At 37.1% G+C, this 15,188-nt stretch overlaps 1 protein-coding gene across 2 annotated transcripts in view; it reads right to left on the bottom strand.

Moving 5' to 3' along the window:
- The window catches only part of POLK (DNA polymerase kappa), a 79,397-nt gene that overhangs the window by 30,825 nt on the left and 33,384 nt on the right, over positions 1 to 15,188 (bottom strand). For both annotated transcript variants that reach the window (XM_036845528.1, XM_036845529.1), the window contains exons 3-4: positions 11,009 to 11,128; positions 1,991 to 2,143 (exon numbers count right to left, since the gene is read on the bottom strand). In XM_036845528.1, the coding sequence (XP_036701423.1) occupies positions 1,991 to 2,143; positions 11,009 to 11,128 (273 nt within the window). The remainder of the gene's footprint in view (positions 1 to 1,990; positions 2,144 to 11,008; positions 11,129 to 15,188) is intronic.

Below are 15,188 nucleotides of genomic sequence, written 5' to 3'. Positions count from 1 at the left end.
AGAAAATCTACAAAGAACAAATGCTGGAGAGGGTGTGGAAAAAAGGGAACCCTCTTGCACTGTTGGTGGGAATGTAAACTGATACAGCCACTATGGAGAACAGTATGGAGGTTACTTAAAAAACTAAAAAAACATAATAAAAACCCAGCAAAAACCATAATTCAGAAAGATACATACACCCCAATGTTCACTGCAGCACTATTTAAAATAGCCAGGTCATGGAAGCAACCTAAATGCCCATCAACAGACAAATGGATAAAGAAGATGTGGCACATATATACAATGGAATATTACTCAGCCATAAAAAGGAACGAAATTGGGTCATTTGTAGAGACGTGGATGGATCTAGAGACTGTCATACAGAATGAAGTAAGTCAGAAAGAGAAAAACAAATATCGTATATTAACGCATATATGTGGAATCTAGAAAAATGGTACAGATGAACCGGTCTGCAAGGCAGAAATAGAGACAGAGATGTAGAGAACAAACGTATGGACACAAAGGGGGGAAAGTGGGGATGGGTGGTGGGATGAATTGGGAGATTGGGATTGACATATATACACTAATATGTATAAAATAGATAACTAATAAGAACCTGCTATATAAAAAATAAATTAAAAAAAAAAAAGTCTGCAGCTTCTGCCTTTGCTTTTGTGGGATCCAGCAACTATGTAAGATCTTGTGTTAGATTACAAAATGATGATGCACCACGTGGAGTGGAAAGCTCATAGCTGGAAGCACGTTAGTGAAGCCATTTTGGATCCTTCAGCCCCAGCTAAATAGGCCCAGCCAACCCCAAGTGGAGTAGAGATGAACCATCCCCATTGTCCTCTGCTCAAATTACAGAATCATGAGCATAAATGGGTGTCCACTAAGTACTGAAGGGGTTCATATACATAATTTCACATAAATATATGGTGATACATATTCTTAATAAAATTAAATATATTTTTTTCAAATATTAGTTGATGATTTGTAGGAGAGGAGAGTATCCTTTCCTACAAACACTACTTTGGAACCAGGATTGTTAGTTGCCTGCATACTTGTGGGAGCAGAGATAATGAACAAACAGATTACAGTTTTATAATAAAATAACTCGGGAATCAGGTTAATAGTTACCTAAGGCACTGAAAGGAGTAGAACAGGAAAGAAGCTTCCTTATGTCTTTTGTATTTTTTTTAATACCAAAACCCATATACTCCAGTTGCTGTTTCTAATTCCCAACACATTTTTAGCTACACACAGCTATCCTGGTCACCTTTACCTTCTGTGGTGAGGGTGGCAATAAGGAAAAGCAACATAGTCACAGAAATGCAAAGGTTTCAAGTCATGGAAAAAACCACTTAATTACAGTACTTACATTAATGAAACATGTTACTCCAAAACTGGTGTTGGCAAACTTTTTCTGTAAAGGTTCAAATACTTTAGGCTTTGCAGATCATATGGCCTCTGTTGCAATTACTAAACTCTACTCTTTTAATAAAACAATAATAAATGAATGGGTGTGACAGTATTCCAATAAAACTTTTAAAATTTTTATTGGAGTACAGTTGATTTACAATGTTGTGTTCAATAAAATTTTATTTTCAAAATAAGGCAGCAGGCTGGATTTGGCCTGTAGGCCATTGTTTGCAAACCTCTGCTTCAGAATAACATTTCCTTTTCTTTTTCAATTCTCTTTAACTAGAACAGTTACTTAAGAAAAATATAATTTGCAACAGAAAGATACAATGCCACTCTACCATTTACCAGGTTTGTAACTTTGAGGACATTATTAAACACCTCTCTGAGTTTGTTTTCTTATTTGTCAAATGGAAATAAAAATTTGTACATCAAGTGATGTTGAAAAGATTCAGTAATTGAACACATATAAATACTCTGATAGAACTGGTAGAACTCAATAGTCTTTCCCCTTCGTGAACCAGTAAGGATTACTTGAATATGAATATGTCATGAACTTCCTATTTGTCTTTGATCTTTATCTACTTACCAACATACTCACTGATCCTACAGCAATGGGTTTATCCTTCAGTTCTGGATTGTCTCTCATTTCTACAGCTGCATAGAAAGCATCCATGTCAATGTGTACTATGGTATTGTTCAGATCCCGGCTGTGTTCCAATTCCATTGCAAATCTGTCGACCTTAATTTTTAAAAAGTTAACATACTTTAGACAACACAATATTGAAATACCACTAATCATAACATTAATCTTTTTTTTTTTTTTTTGGCCAAGTGACTTGTGGGATCTTAGTTCCCCAACCAGGGATCGAACCTGGCCCCATGGCAGTGAAAGAACCAAGTGCTAACCACTGGACTGCCAGGGAATTCCCAACACTAATCTTACTTTTAGTAGGTGTCAATTTGTCTCTGTCTGTCCATCCATCCATCTCGCCACACACTCACCCACCCATCCCCACACCTATCTATGTATATTTGATTATTGTTTATTAAGGCTTTTATTTTCATGAACATAGGCAGTCTGTTCTCAAACATCATTCCCTACTAACTCTTTCATTTTTCAATACCCACAAGTACATAACAGGTACTTAATAAATATTTACTAAATGAATAAAGCATTCCAACTGTTTATATATCAAATGATTCTACTGCTTTATAAATTTGGAAAACAACTTACTGTAACTAAAAGCTTCAGTTTAGGTAAAATAAACAACAGCTCCCACCTGACTCATAATATTAACGTCTTAAAATATTAACAAAGGAAATGTACAATAAAAGATTATACTTCTTTGGCATATGATGTTTATGCTGAATACTACTGTACAAGTGATTGTCCTAAGGCATACTGTAAACATTTCCTCTGCAGAATTGCTTTTATAAGGCTAAAATTTGATAACTGTTAGCCTATTTGAATCAAAATTGAAAATTTAATCTGTAATTTATCCTTTCATGAAATTTCAACATATATAAATATATCAAATATAACAGTGAAGAATCTTTAAGGAAATTTTGTTTCTTTACAGAAAAAGAGTTGGAGTGATAAGAAAGAAGAAAGAGAAATGAAAGAAATAACCAAAGTAGGGCAGTAAGAAAAGGGTTTATGTAGCAGACATACCCATTCTCAAGTGTTCCTTTTTTGTGGCCTCTACTATACAGGCTGAAAAAGCTAAATACACAGTTTTCTAGCTTCCCCTGCAGCTGGGGGTGGCTGTGTGACCATTTTGATCTAGTAACATATAAGGAAGTCAGTAAGAGCATTAAGTAAAATCATGAAGAGAAGAGAAAAGAAAGCTATTGAATGAAACAGAGTACATAAAGAGCATGGAAGAGTGTCTTGGCACATGGTACAAGTTCAATAAATGCAATCTATTACTAAAAGGATCACTGGAGAACTGCATAACAAAGCAGTAAAAAATTAAGGGAAAAGCAGCCAGAAAGAAATAAGCAAATGGGGTGAGCTCTGGAATGAAAGCAATTTCCATCATGTGGAGATCCCTAGAGTAGGTTTCCTAAAAGGTGGAGAGTTTCAGAGGCATAATTTAGCTTTTTCCCCTCGGACTTCAACCTTGCTTTCATTCTGCAGAATTTTTTTTTTCAAGGTCTTCCTTCTTAACATTATAGTGACGCCTGGCCTACTGGCTACAAGTTGAAACCGCAACTCCCTTCCTCCCTTTCTTCTTTCCTTCCTCCCTCCCTCCCTCCCTTCTTTCCCTTTCCTTCTTTCTTTCTTTCTTTCTTTCTTTCTTTCTTTCTTTTTCTTTCCTTCCTTCCTTCCTTCCTTCCTTCCTTCCTTCCTTCCTTCCTTCCTTCCTTCCTTCCTTCCTTCCTTCCTTCCTTCCTTCCTTCCTTCCTTCCTTCCTTCCTTCCTTCCTTCCTTCCTTCCTTCCTTCCTTCCTTCCTTCCTTCCTTCCTTCCTTCCTTTCTTTCTGGCTGCGTTGGGTCTTTGTTGCTGCGTGTGGGCTTTCTCTCGTTGTGGTGAGCAGGGGCTACTCTTTGTCGCGGTGCGCGGGCTTCTCATTGTGGTGGCTTCTCTTGTTGTGGAGCACGGTCTCTAGGTGTGCAGGCTTCAGTAGTTGTGGCGCACGGGCTTAGTTGCTCTGCGGCATGTGGGATCTTCCTGGACCAGGGCTCGAACCCATGTCCCCTGCATTGGCAGGCAGATTCTTAACCACTGCACCACCAGGGAAGTCCCGCAACTCCTCTTTTAGAAACAATTACCCTGATTCATATTTGTCTCCAGTAGCCACAGTGAGACTTTCTAGAGGATCCATTCCTGTTTAGGCTGCAACTCACTGAATAACCTGGGGTGCTCTGTGCCTTCTTCAGGCTGTTCCTCTGTGCAGAATGCCCTTCCTAGTTCTGTCACCAACCTTTCAAGGATCAGCTCAGACGTGTCTCTGTAACTTAATTGGATCTCTGTCCTCTGTGCCACAGAATTCAATGTTCCCTTACTTGTTTTCCTGCTCTTACTATGGCACTTACTGTAATATTAGACTCTAAGTTGTGAGTTCCATCAGGAGAAAGACCTTATCTGCTTTAAAAAGTTTTCCTCAAAGGGAGATTAAAGGGTACAAACTTCCAGTTACAAAATAAATGAGGCACAAAGATGAAGTATACAGCATGGTGAATAATACTGTAATAACTTTGTATGATGACAGATGGTAACTATAGACTGATCCTGGTGATCATTTTGTAACATACAGAAATATTTAATCACTATATTGTGCACCTGAAACTAACATAGTGTTATAGGTCAATTGACCTACTTCAGTTAAAAAGAAAAGATGAGTAAGATTTGGGGTCTAAGGTACAGTACGATAACTATAGCTAACAATACTGTACTGATATGTGAAAGTTACTAGAATGTAAATTTTAAAGGTTCTCACAATGAAAATAAATAATGGTAACTATGTAAACAAGCAAACAAACATAAATTCTTTCCTCATAAAAGAGAAAGGGAGGAGAGACTTGTACACCCATTTATACATATCAGTATAAATTTTATTCTTTTATATATATTTATTCCATATATATAATATATATATATTTCTGATTAAAAAAGAGAAAGTAGTATTTGTAGAAAAAGTTTGGAGAAGGCTGATCTCATGCAGTGAGATACCACACCTAATAAATGGAACTTTTTAACATGACTGCAATTTATCATCCAGATTTAAAATAACTATTTCTTCCAGTACTTCAATTTCAAACTAGAGAATAGCATCCTGACATAAAAAAAGATGTAAACAATTCATGGAGACTAATAAAAACAAGGGTTGATTAAAAACAACTCTATATCAATCCAGAAAATGTGCCTTAGATTTGAGTCAACTGAGAATAAGGGAGCAGCATCTGAAATACCTTAACCCAGAAACGCTGAAAAGGAAGAAGATAATAAATAGAAAACAAACCAAATGGGAAAAAGTTCTCCTTAGACTCATACATTAATGCTATGACAGTTTCCTCAGCAATCTATTGTCTTTTCTGTGCTTAAAACAAGTGTACAGGTGCCAAAAGGAAACCTCGCCACTGAATGACTCACACATTCCACTTTGCTTTACTGTCTCTCATTAGTCACCCTTATCTGAACTCTTTTCTTCTACATCTACCAAATGCACAGCACCACTGCTTTTTTCCAGTTTCTTCTACTGAAATTCTCATTCATGTTTTCCTTTCTTCCATTTTTCCTTCCAAATGACTTCCAAGTTCTGATCTGAGTCTCTAATATGTACCTAGTCCCTCTTGCTACAGTTCAGAGCCAGTGTGTGTCACAGTGGGTTTTTGTTTGGGTCTCAAGCCTGCCACTTACTAGTTACATGATAGTGGGTAAGTTAATCCCTCTTATCCTTACTTTCTTTATCTGTAAAGAGGGACTAAACCAATTTCAAAAGGTTGAAATAATTAAGAGATACCCATATGATGCACTTATCTAGGAATATGGTAAGGGCTTAGTGATATTAACTATAATTTTTAAAGTAGAAATGACATTTACTGAGTATACTATATGTAATATGAAAAATGCTTCTTATGTTAACTCACCTAATGGTCAAATTAATTGAGAGAATAATTATTATTCCCATTTTATAGATGAAACTAAAGCTCAGTAAGATTACATAATTTGCCCTAAGTCATAGAGCTGGTAAATGTTAGAATTAGACCTGGAAAACATGTTACTCTAAAGCCTGTGCTCTTTCCATTACTTTATGATACTTCCCTAAAATGAATTTTTAAAGTATTTAACACTGAAATAAGCTCAAATCAAGCTCTAGTGGTGTATTTTATATCCATATTATGTCTTATTTATGTTTTAAAAATCCCCCTTTTGGATTACATTTAGGAGACTACTTCAGAAATATTGTTTTTCATTTTCTTGACTTAATATTACCCTAAAAACTGTTGAGTAAATCTGGGTTCTCCAAATCAAGTGTTAAAGTGGTCAAAATGGGCTTCCCTGGTGGCGCAGTGGTTGAGAATCTGCCTGCCAATGCAGGGGACACGGGTTCGAGCCCTGGTCTGGGAAGATCCCACATGCCGCGGAGCAACTAGGTCCGTGAGCCACAACTACTGAGCCTGCGCGTCTGGAGCCTGTGCTCCGCAACAAGAGAGGCCGCGATAGTGAGAGGCCCGCGCACCGCGATGAAGAGTGGCCCCCGCTTGCCACAACTAGAAAAAGCCCTCGCACAGAAACGAAGACCCAACACAGCCAAAACTAAATAAATAAATATTTTTTTAAAATGTTAAAAAAAAAAAGTGCTCAAAATGCATTGATTTGCTGTGTAGTTACCATTTAATATAACATGGATGTTTGTCTATTCAATTCAAGAGCCCATGTTATAATAAGATGTTTTGACAGCTACAAAAATGATTGTGCTTTTAAGAAATTTAATGAGGATGGGATGGGGTGGGGAATACTTAGGGAGGTTCTCAAGAAACATCAAGGGAGTTTATGCCTACAGAGCTTTCTTATCTTATCACACATAATAAAATCTACTCCTTGGAAATTTCATGACTCTAAAATAGAAACACATTTCCCATGAAAACCTCTCTGTTCTTTCAGACCTTCTAGACTCCTTAGGATTTCCTCAATACCCTCCCACTTATACAACTTCTTTTAAAGGAAGCTCAAAAACCGAAACAATTTTACAATCAACATAAAACACATTTCCTGCCATTTCCCTTGCAAAAGATGCCGCAGAGCCTCCCATGGAATATCAACTAAAACCGTAGCAAAACCTGAAGTACTGCTACACAATGTACGGTATTTTCTGTTTCCTCAGATTATTAGCATATTTAAGGATATGAGCTTTAAAAGTATTATAAACAGCAAGAAGTTGTTATATTGTACCACTCCTATGTATTACATCTTTAAAACTTTATTAAAGGTATTTGTAGACTATAAATCAATAAAACTTACCAAAAAGAGAAAGTAAACTGCCTAAGGATTAATATCAACTTAAAAACAATGTTACTGCAGAGAGAATAGAATTTCTTTTTAACTTGATGAAATAATGCTTAAACTTATGTGAAAGAAACAATGCATGAGAAAAAAAATTTTTTTTCTAAAGAGTAGTGAGGGGGAATATTAAACTATATTCTTATCATTCAATAAATAAAACTGCATGGTACTGATATGGGGAAAGATTCAATTGATTAAAAGAGAGTCCAGGGACTTCCCTGGTGGCGCAGTGGTTAAGAATCTGCCTGCCAATGCAGGGGACATGGGTTCCAGCCCTGGTCCAGGAAAATGCCACATGCCACAGAGCAACTAAGCCCGTGCGCCACAACTACTGAGCCTGCCCTCTAGAGCCCACGAGCCACAACTACTGAGCCCACGTGCCACAGCTACTGAAGCCCACGTGCCTAGAGCCTGTGCTCCGCAACAAGAGAAGCCACCGCAATGAGAGGCCCACGCACTGCAACTAAGAGTAGCCCCCGCTCGCCACAGCTAGAGAAAGACCACGCGCAGCAACGAAGACCCGACACAGCCAAAAATAAATACATAAATTTATTTTAAAAAAAAAAGAGAGAGAGAGAGTCCAGAAACAAATCCAAGCACAATGAAAATTTAGTATATGGAAGTGCCTCATTTCAATTCAGTGGAGAAAGGACTTATGATTAAATAAATGATGTTGGGACAAGCGGATCACCATTTAGGAAAAATAATACCATTTAGGGAAAATATAATATTATTTAAGAAAAATATACTTCATACTTTACATCAAAACAAATTCCAAATGGACTAAAGATTTGAATATAAAAAAACTATAAAAATACCAAAAGAACATACAGGCTTGGTTGTGAGGAATAACTTTCTATGCACAATACTAAAGCCAAGAAAAAAAATTTTAACACTGCTGGATTTGATTACATAAACATTTAAAAATGTATAGGGGAAAAAATCCCTGCAAAATTAAAAGACAAACAACATATTAGAAAAATCTTTACAAGTGGCAGAGAAAAAAACTTTTCATGTATGATAAGATCTATAAATGAGGAGAAAAAGATACAAACTCCTCTAGAAATGTGGGCAAAGAGTATTGCTTTAGACTGCTAGTTGTACCCTGAAATCTACTCTCTCTTCCTTCCATAGTAATAGATTTTTAGCTGACACATGGCCACCCAGCTAGAGAATATATTTTACAGCTTCTCTTGCACTTAGGTGTGGCTGTGAAAATTAAATGTGAGCTAAAGTAACGTGCGCAAATTCTTTTTCACTTGTTTAATAGTAAATTACTTTCCTTCCATGATATTTTCCTTGTTCTTTCTTCCTTCCCAGAGGCTGGAATATGGATTGAAGGTAATCCATTTCTGTCAATCCAGGTAAGGATAACACTAAGGGATGATGGAACAAGACAATGTAGAACCTGGGTCTCTAAATTACTATGGTGATCAGAACCACCAGATCAGCTGGGACTACATACCTATTATGTGAGAAAGAAATAAACTTACTTGAACCATTATTTTTTTGAGTCTCTTGTGCTAGCTACTTAGCCTATATCCTAACAAACAGAATAAAGGAGGATATTCCCACAAGAAGGAAATATTGATGGCTAATTCACATGTGAAAAGACATTCTTTCTCTGTCATAATCAAAGGAAGGCAAATTAAAACAACCATGAAATAATATTTTGGACACTGTATCAGCAAAAACTAAAAGACTGATAAAATTGATAAAATCTAATTTTAAACAAGTATGTGAGGAAAACAGCACTTTTATGTTGAAAATGTAAAATGGTACCATCTTTGGTGAAAATAACAGAACAGGAGAGTACAAAGATACATGAATACAAATGATCATCCCAATGTTGTACATAAAGCAAAAAACTGGAACCAAGGTGGGATGAGGTAAATAAATTATGCACCTCCATACAGTGGACTGCTTTGAAGCATTAAAACTGATGATTTGACTGACAAATCATCTTTAGTCATGATAGCACAGAAGATAAAAAACTAGCTTGGGGCTTCCCTGGTGGCACAGTGGTTAAGAATCCGCCTGCCAATGCAGGGGACACGGGTTCGAGCCCTGGTCCAGAAAGATACCACATGCCATGGAGCAACTAAGCCCATGTGCCACAGCTACTGAGCCTGTGCTCTAGAGCCCCTGAGCCACAACTACTGAAGCCCGCGCGCCTGGAGCCTGTGCTCCGCAACAAGAGAAGCCACTGCAATGAGAAGCCCGCGTACCGCAACAAGGAGTGGCCCCTGCTCGCCGCAACTAGAGGGGGCCAGCGCACAACAACGAAGACCCAATGCAGCCAAAAATAAATAAATAAAATTTTTTAAAAACCCCAAAACTAGCTTGTGCTCTAGGAAAGCATATATCAAAAAAGAAAATGACACACTGTAGTTTGATAAAGAAAACAAAATTTATAATCTTCGAACTCTATCATGAAAAGAATTTTGTAGCACAGTAGATTAATATTATAATTTTATTGTTATGTTATAGCTTAAAGTGCTTTGTAAAACAATCAGATTTTGATAGAGGGTAAAACTTTTTTTTTTTAATTAATTTTTGGCTGTGTTGGGTCTTCGTTGCTGTGAGTGGGCTTTCTCTAGTTGCAGCGAGTGGGGGCTACTCTTTGTTGTGGTGCGCGGGCTTCTCACTGCGGTGGCTTCTCTTGTTGCAGAGCACGGGCTCTAGGTGTATGGCCTTCAGTAGTTGTGGCACATGGGCTCAGTAGTTATGGCTCGCGAGCTCTAGAGCTCAGGCTCAGTAGTTGTGGCACACGGGCTTTGTTGCTCTGCAGCATGTGGGATCTTCCCGGACCAGGGCTCGAACCCACGTACCCTGCATTGGCAGGCAGTTTCTTAACCACTGCGCCACCAGGGAAGTCCCAGAGGGTAAAACTGTCTTTAAAAGTGAACTTCAATGTTACTGCTTTGAGTTCTCAGTCTACCACATGATGCCTTGCAACTTGGCTCTTCTCAAACTCTTCTACTGAAATAACTTTTAATACCACAGGAAACTGAGTATTTACTCCCCAAAGATGCTGAAGAAGCCAGAGGCCCCAAATTTTTAGAAGTCTTGTGTTTATCTTAAAAGTTCACATACATTTGGCACTCTACCATTTACATGACTTTTCATTTTACTGTAACACAATTATGTTTTAAAGTACTTTCAAATTTAATTAGTTAACATGTTCCCCCGAATCTTTTTTGCAAAATTAGTTTTGCAGAAAACATGCCACATTTATCTTGTGGGCTTTTCTAGCTGCAATGTACATACATAATAAAAAGAACAAAAGCTTTGGATTAAATCCTAGCTCTGCCAACTACCTGTCATATGAAGCTGGGCAAGTCACTTAACCTAACTAAGGCTCCATTTACTCTTCTGTATAATGCAGGTGACAATGTCTAGGTGTGGGTCTTTATGTAAAAGGGTAGAGCAGTATTTAACAAAGTTGTATGCACATTTGTTAAATTTTATGCTTTACAATGTAATGAACATTTACATTTCACCTTGTTTTCAGTTATGACTTGACCACGATGCATTTTAACTATCAATTATTATTCTACCAGCTTCCACTTTACTTAGCAATTGAATTAATACCTGTAATTGTGCTTTCCTTAGCTGCTGGCTGGTAATTTGAGCTTTTTGTTGCATCATATTTTCAATTCGTTGGTTGACTTGCTTTTCTTTCTTGAGCTCGTTTCCATAAAATCTGGACCCCTACATAGGAAAACAAAATAAGTATAAGAAGAATGTTTGAAGGAAGCATCACTGTGAACCTGATGGCTAAGAGCACAGACTCTAGAAACAAAATGACTGAATTCAAAACTTACCTCCATTACTCACTAGCTGGGTTACCCTAAAATTAATCTTATTATGTTTCAGGTTTCCTTATCTGTAAAATGAATTTATAGTTACCTAAATCATAGGATTCTTGTGAGGCAGTATGTAGCACAGTACAAACTCTAGAGATGAGTACAGATCTGCACTCAGAAAATAACAATGTGTCCTAGGTGGGATTCTCCGGGCATATCCAAGGCCTTAGTCAGCTGGGTTATCAGTTATCTCCTTCACTTTCACTTAAAAATTATTGTAAAAAATTAACTAACAGAAACCTCAATTAAATAGAGTCAGAGATCAGAAGGGGGAGCTCTCATGCCCTTTGATGATAGTAGAAAGCAAGACAAAGAGGACTCCTCTTCTTTTCTGGCAAGAACTCAGCCAATGAAAAGTCATTGACTCTGTTTACTATACCCTTGCCAACTTCCTTTTCCCTTATTGGAAAGAGTTTTCCTCTCCAGTTTTGCTGGGGACTTGCATTTGGCTTGCCATGGTTGCAGACCTTGAACTGCAATTTTCTGCTGATCTTGAATAAACCCATTTTTTTAGTGGAGAAATAACTGGCAGTCTATTTGTTTTAGGTAAACAGTACTTTAACAAATTTAATGTTAGCCATTAAATAAAATGTAGAAAATAACTTTTAGAAAATCATCCGTCATTCCATCACTGAACATACTATCTATTTATAAGGTTGATGGACATTTAATTATTTTCACTTTCTGGCTATTACAAAAAACGCTGCAATGAACAATTGTGTACACATTTTGTGTGGACACATGTTTTCATCTTCCTTGGATATGTACCTAGGAGCGGAATCTCTGTGTTATATGGTAACTCCACGCTAAACCTTCTGAGGAACTGCCAGACTGTTTTCCAAAGTGGCAGAACCATTTTACAAACCTACCAGCAATGTATGAGGGTACCAATTTCTCTATATCCTTGCAACATCTGTTACTGTCTATCTTATTTTTTTTTAAATAAATAAATTTATTTATTTTTGGCTGCGTTGGGTCTTCGTTGCTGTGCGCGGGCTTTCTCTAGTCGCAGCGAGCAGGAGCTACTCTTTGTTGCGGTGTGCAGGCTCCTCATTGCAGTGGCTTCTCTTGTTGCGGAGTGCGGGCTTCAGTAGTTGCGGCATGTGGTCTCAGTAGTTGTGGCTCACGGGCTCTAGGGCGCAGGCTCAGTAGTTGTGGCGCACGGGCTTAGTTGCTCCATGGCATGTGGGATCTTCCCAGACCAGGGATGGAACCTGTGTTCCCTACATTGGCAGGCGGACTCTTAACCACTGTGCCACCAGGGAAGTCCTGTCTGTCTTCTTTATTACAGCCATTCTAGGCTATAATACTATGAATGGCATCTCATTGTGGTTTTAATTTGCCCTTTTCTAATGACTAATGTTGAACATCTTCTCATGTGCTTATGAGCCATTCTTATATCTTCCTTAGTGAAATGTCTATTTATATCTTTTGCACATTTTTTGATTGGGTTGTCTTCTTATTTTGCAAATATTTTACCCTAGTGTGTTGCTTATCTTTGTATTTTTTAATGGTATCTTCTGAAGTACAAACATTTTGAAATTTGATGAGGCCCTAGCTGTCAACTTTTTCTTTTACTGACTGTGCTTTCGGTGTTGTATCCAAGAAATGTTGGCCTAACCAAAGATCTCAAAGATTTTCTCCTATCTTCTAAAAGGTTTATTGCTTTAGGTCTCACATTTAAGTCAATTTTGAGTTAATTTTCAGTGTATGGTGTGAGTTAAGGGTCTAATAAGTTCATCTTTTTTGCATGTGGATATCCAGTTGTCCCAGTATCATGTGCTGAACAGACTATCCTTTTGCCTTGGTACAAATATCAATAAACTATAAACATTTATTTCTAGACTCTTAATTCTGCTCCATTGTTCTATATGTCTAGCCTCATGGCAGTAGCACATTGTCTTGATAACTGTAGCTTTATAGTAAGTTTTGAAATAGGAAAGTCAGACCCCCATGCTTGTTCCTTTTTACAATTGTTTTGACTATTTTAGGTGTTTCTTATTTCCATATAAATTTTAAAATCTGTTTGTCAATTTCTGCAGAAAAAAAAAGCCACTGGAATTTTGATGAGGGAAGTACACTGAATCTACAGATCAATTTGGGGAGAATTGCCTTCTTAACCGTATGGAATCTTCTCATCCTTGAATAGCCATATGTCTCCATTTTTTAGGTCATTATCTTCCCTCACCAAGTTTTTGTAATTTTCAGGGTACAATTGTTGCACTCCTGAAATTCCTTAAGACTTTCTATATATTAGATCATGTCATCTGTGAACAGATAGTTTTAGTTCTTCGTTTCCAATCTTGATGCTTTTTATTTCTTTTAATTGCCTGACAGCACTGGCTAAAATGTTCAGAACTAGGTTGAAAAGAACAGGTGAGATTGGACATTCTTGCCTTGCTCCTGATTTTAGGGCAAAAGTGTTTAGTCTTTCACCATAAAGTATAATGACAACTATAGGGGTTTCTTTTTTGATTTTTTGTTTTTTAATTTTTATTGGGGTGTATAGGTTTTTACAGATGTCCTTTTTAGGTTGCAGAAGTTCCCTTCTATTTCAAGTTTATTAAGAGTTTTTAGCATGAATGGGTATAGGATTTTGTCAGGTATGATTTTTCTGCATCTATTGACATGACCATGTGTTTTTTGTCCTTAATTGCATTAACATGGTGTAGTACATTAATTGATTTTTGGATGCTAAACCAATCTTGCATTCTTAGGATAAATCCCATTTGGTCATGCCACATAATCTTAATATATTGTTGGATCCAGTTTGCTAATATTTTGTTGAGGACTTCTACATTTATAAAGATCTATAATCTTCTGCTTGTCTGACTTTAGTATCAAGGGGATACAGGCCTCATAGAAAGAGTTGGGAAGTGTTCCATCCTTCTTTATTTTTTGGAAGAACTTGTGGAGTATTGGTATTATTTCTCCTTTAAATGTCAAATAAAATTCACCAGTGAATACCCAGAGAAAACCATAATTCAAAAAGACACATGCGCTCCAATGTTCATTGCAGCACTATTTACAATAGCCAGGTCATGGAAGCAACCTAAATGCCCATCGACAGACGAATGGATAAAGAAGGTGTGGTACATATATACAATGGAATATTACTCAGCCATAGAAAGGAATGAAATTGGGTCATTTGTTGAGATGTGGATGGATCTAGAGACTGTCGTACAGAGTGAGGTAAGTCAGAAAGAGAAAAACAAATATCGTATATTAACGCATATATGTGGAACCTAGAAAAATGGTACAGATGAACTGGTTTGCAGGGCAGAAATTGAGACACAGATGTAGAGAACAAACATATGGACACCAAGCGGGGAAAGCGGCGGGGTGGTGGTGGTGGTGGTGTGATGAATTAGGCGATTGGGATTGACAGGTATACACTGATGTGTATAAAATGGATGACTAATAAGAACCTGCTGTATAAAATTAAAAAAAAAAAAAATTCACCAGTGAAGCCATCTTGACCTGATCTCTTTTTTTTCTTTGCGGGGGGGGGGGGGATTTTTAATTACTAATTTAATTTCTTTCCTTTTTATAGGTCTATTTAGATTTTCTGTATCTTCTTAAGTCAGTTTTGGAAAATTGTGAATGTGTAGGAATTTGTCCAATTTATTGGGATTTGTTTTAAAATACTCTTCTTTCCACCTCCAAAATTCAGTAGGGAGAGGTAAGTGAGAAAGATGAAACAATATTTGTAAAAATGTTGATAACTGTTGATGCTGGGTGATGATTACCTGGGATTCACTTTACTATTCTAATTTTGGGTATGTTTAAAATTTTCTGATAAAAGTTTTTAAACAGTAAATTGCTATGGAGTGGCAAGAATTAGAAAATTTCAATTTAAGAAAGATATTTCAGATAAACTCACCCCTCCTCCCTACTAGAGGAAT

Source organism: Balaenoptera musculus, chromosome 3 (genome assembly GCF_009873245.2).
Source record: "Balaenoptera musculus isolate JJ_BM4_2016_0621 chromosome 3, mBalMus1.pri.v3, whole genome shotgun sequence".
NCBI lineage: Eukaryota > Metazoa > Chordata > Mammalia > Artiodactyla > Balaenopteridae > Balaenoptera > Balaenoptera musculus.
Note: the sequence above shows the minus strand (reverse complement) of the source record. Positions and strands in the feature narration are given on the sequence as shown.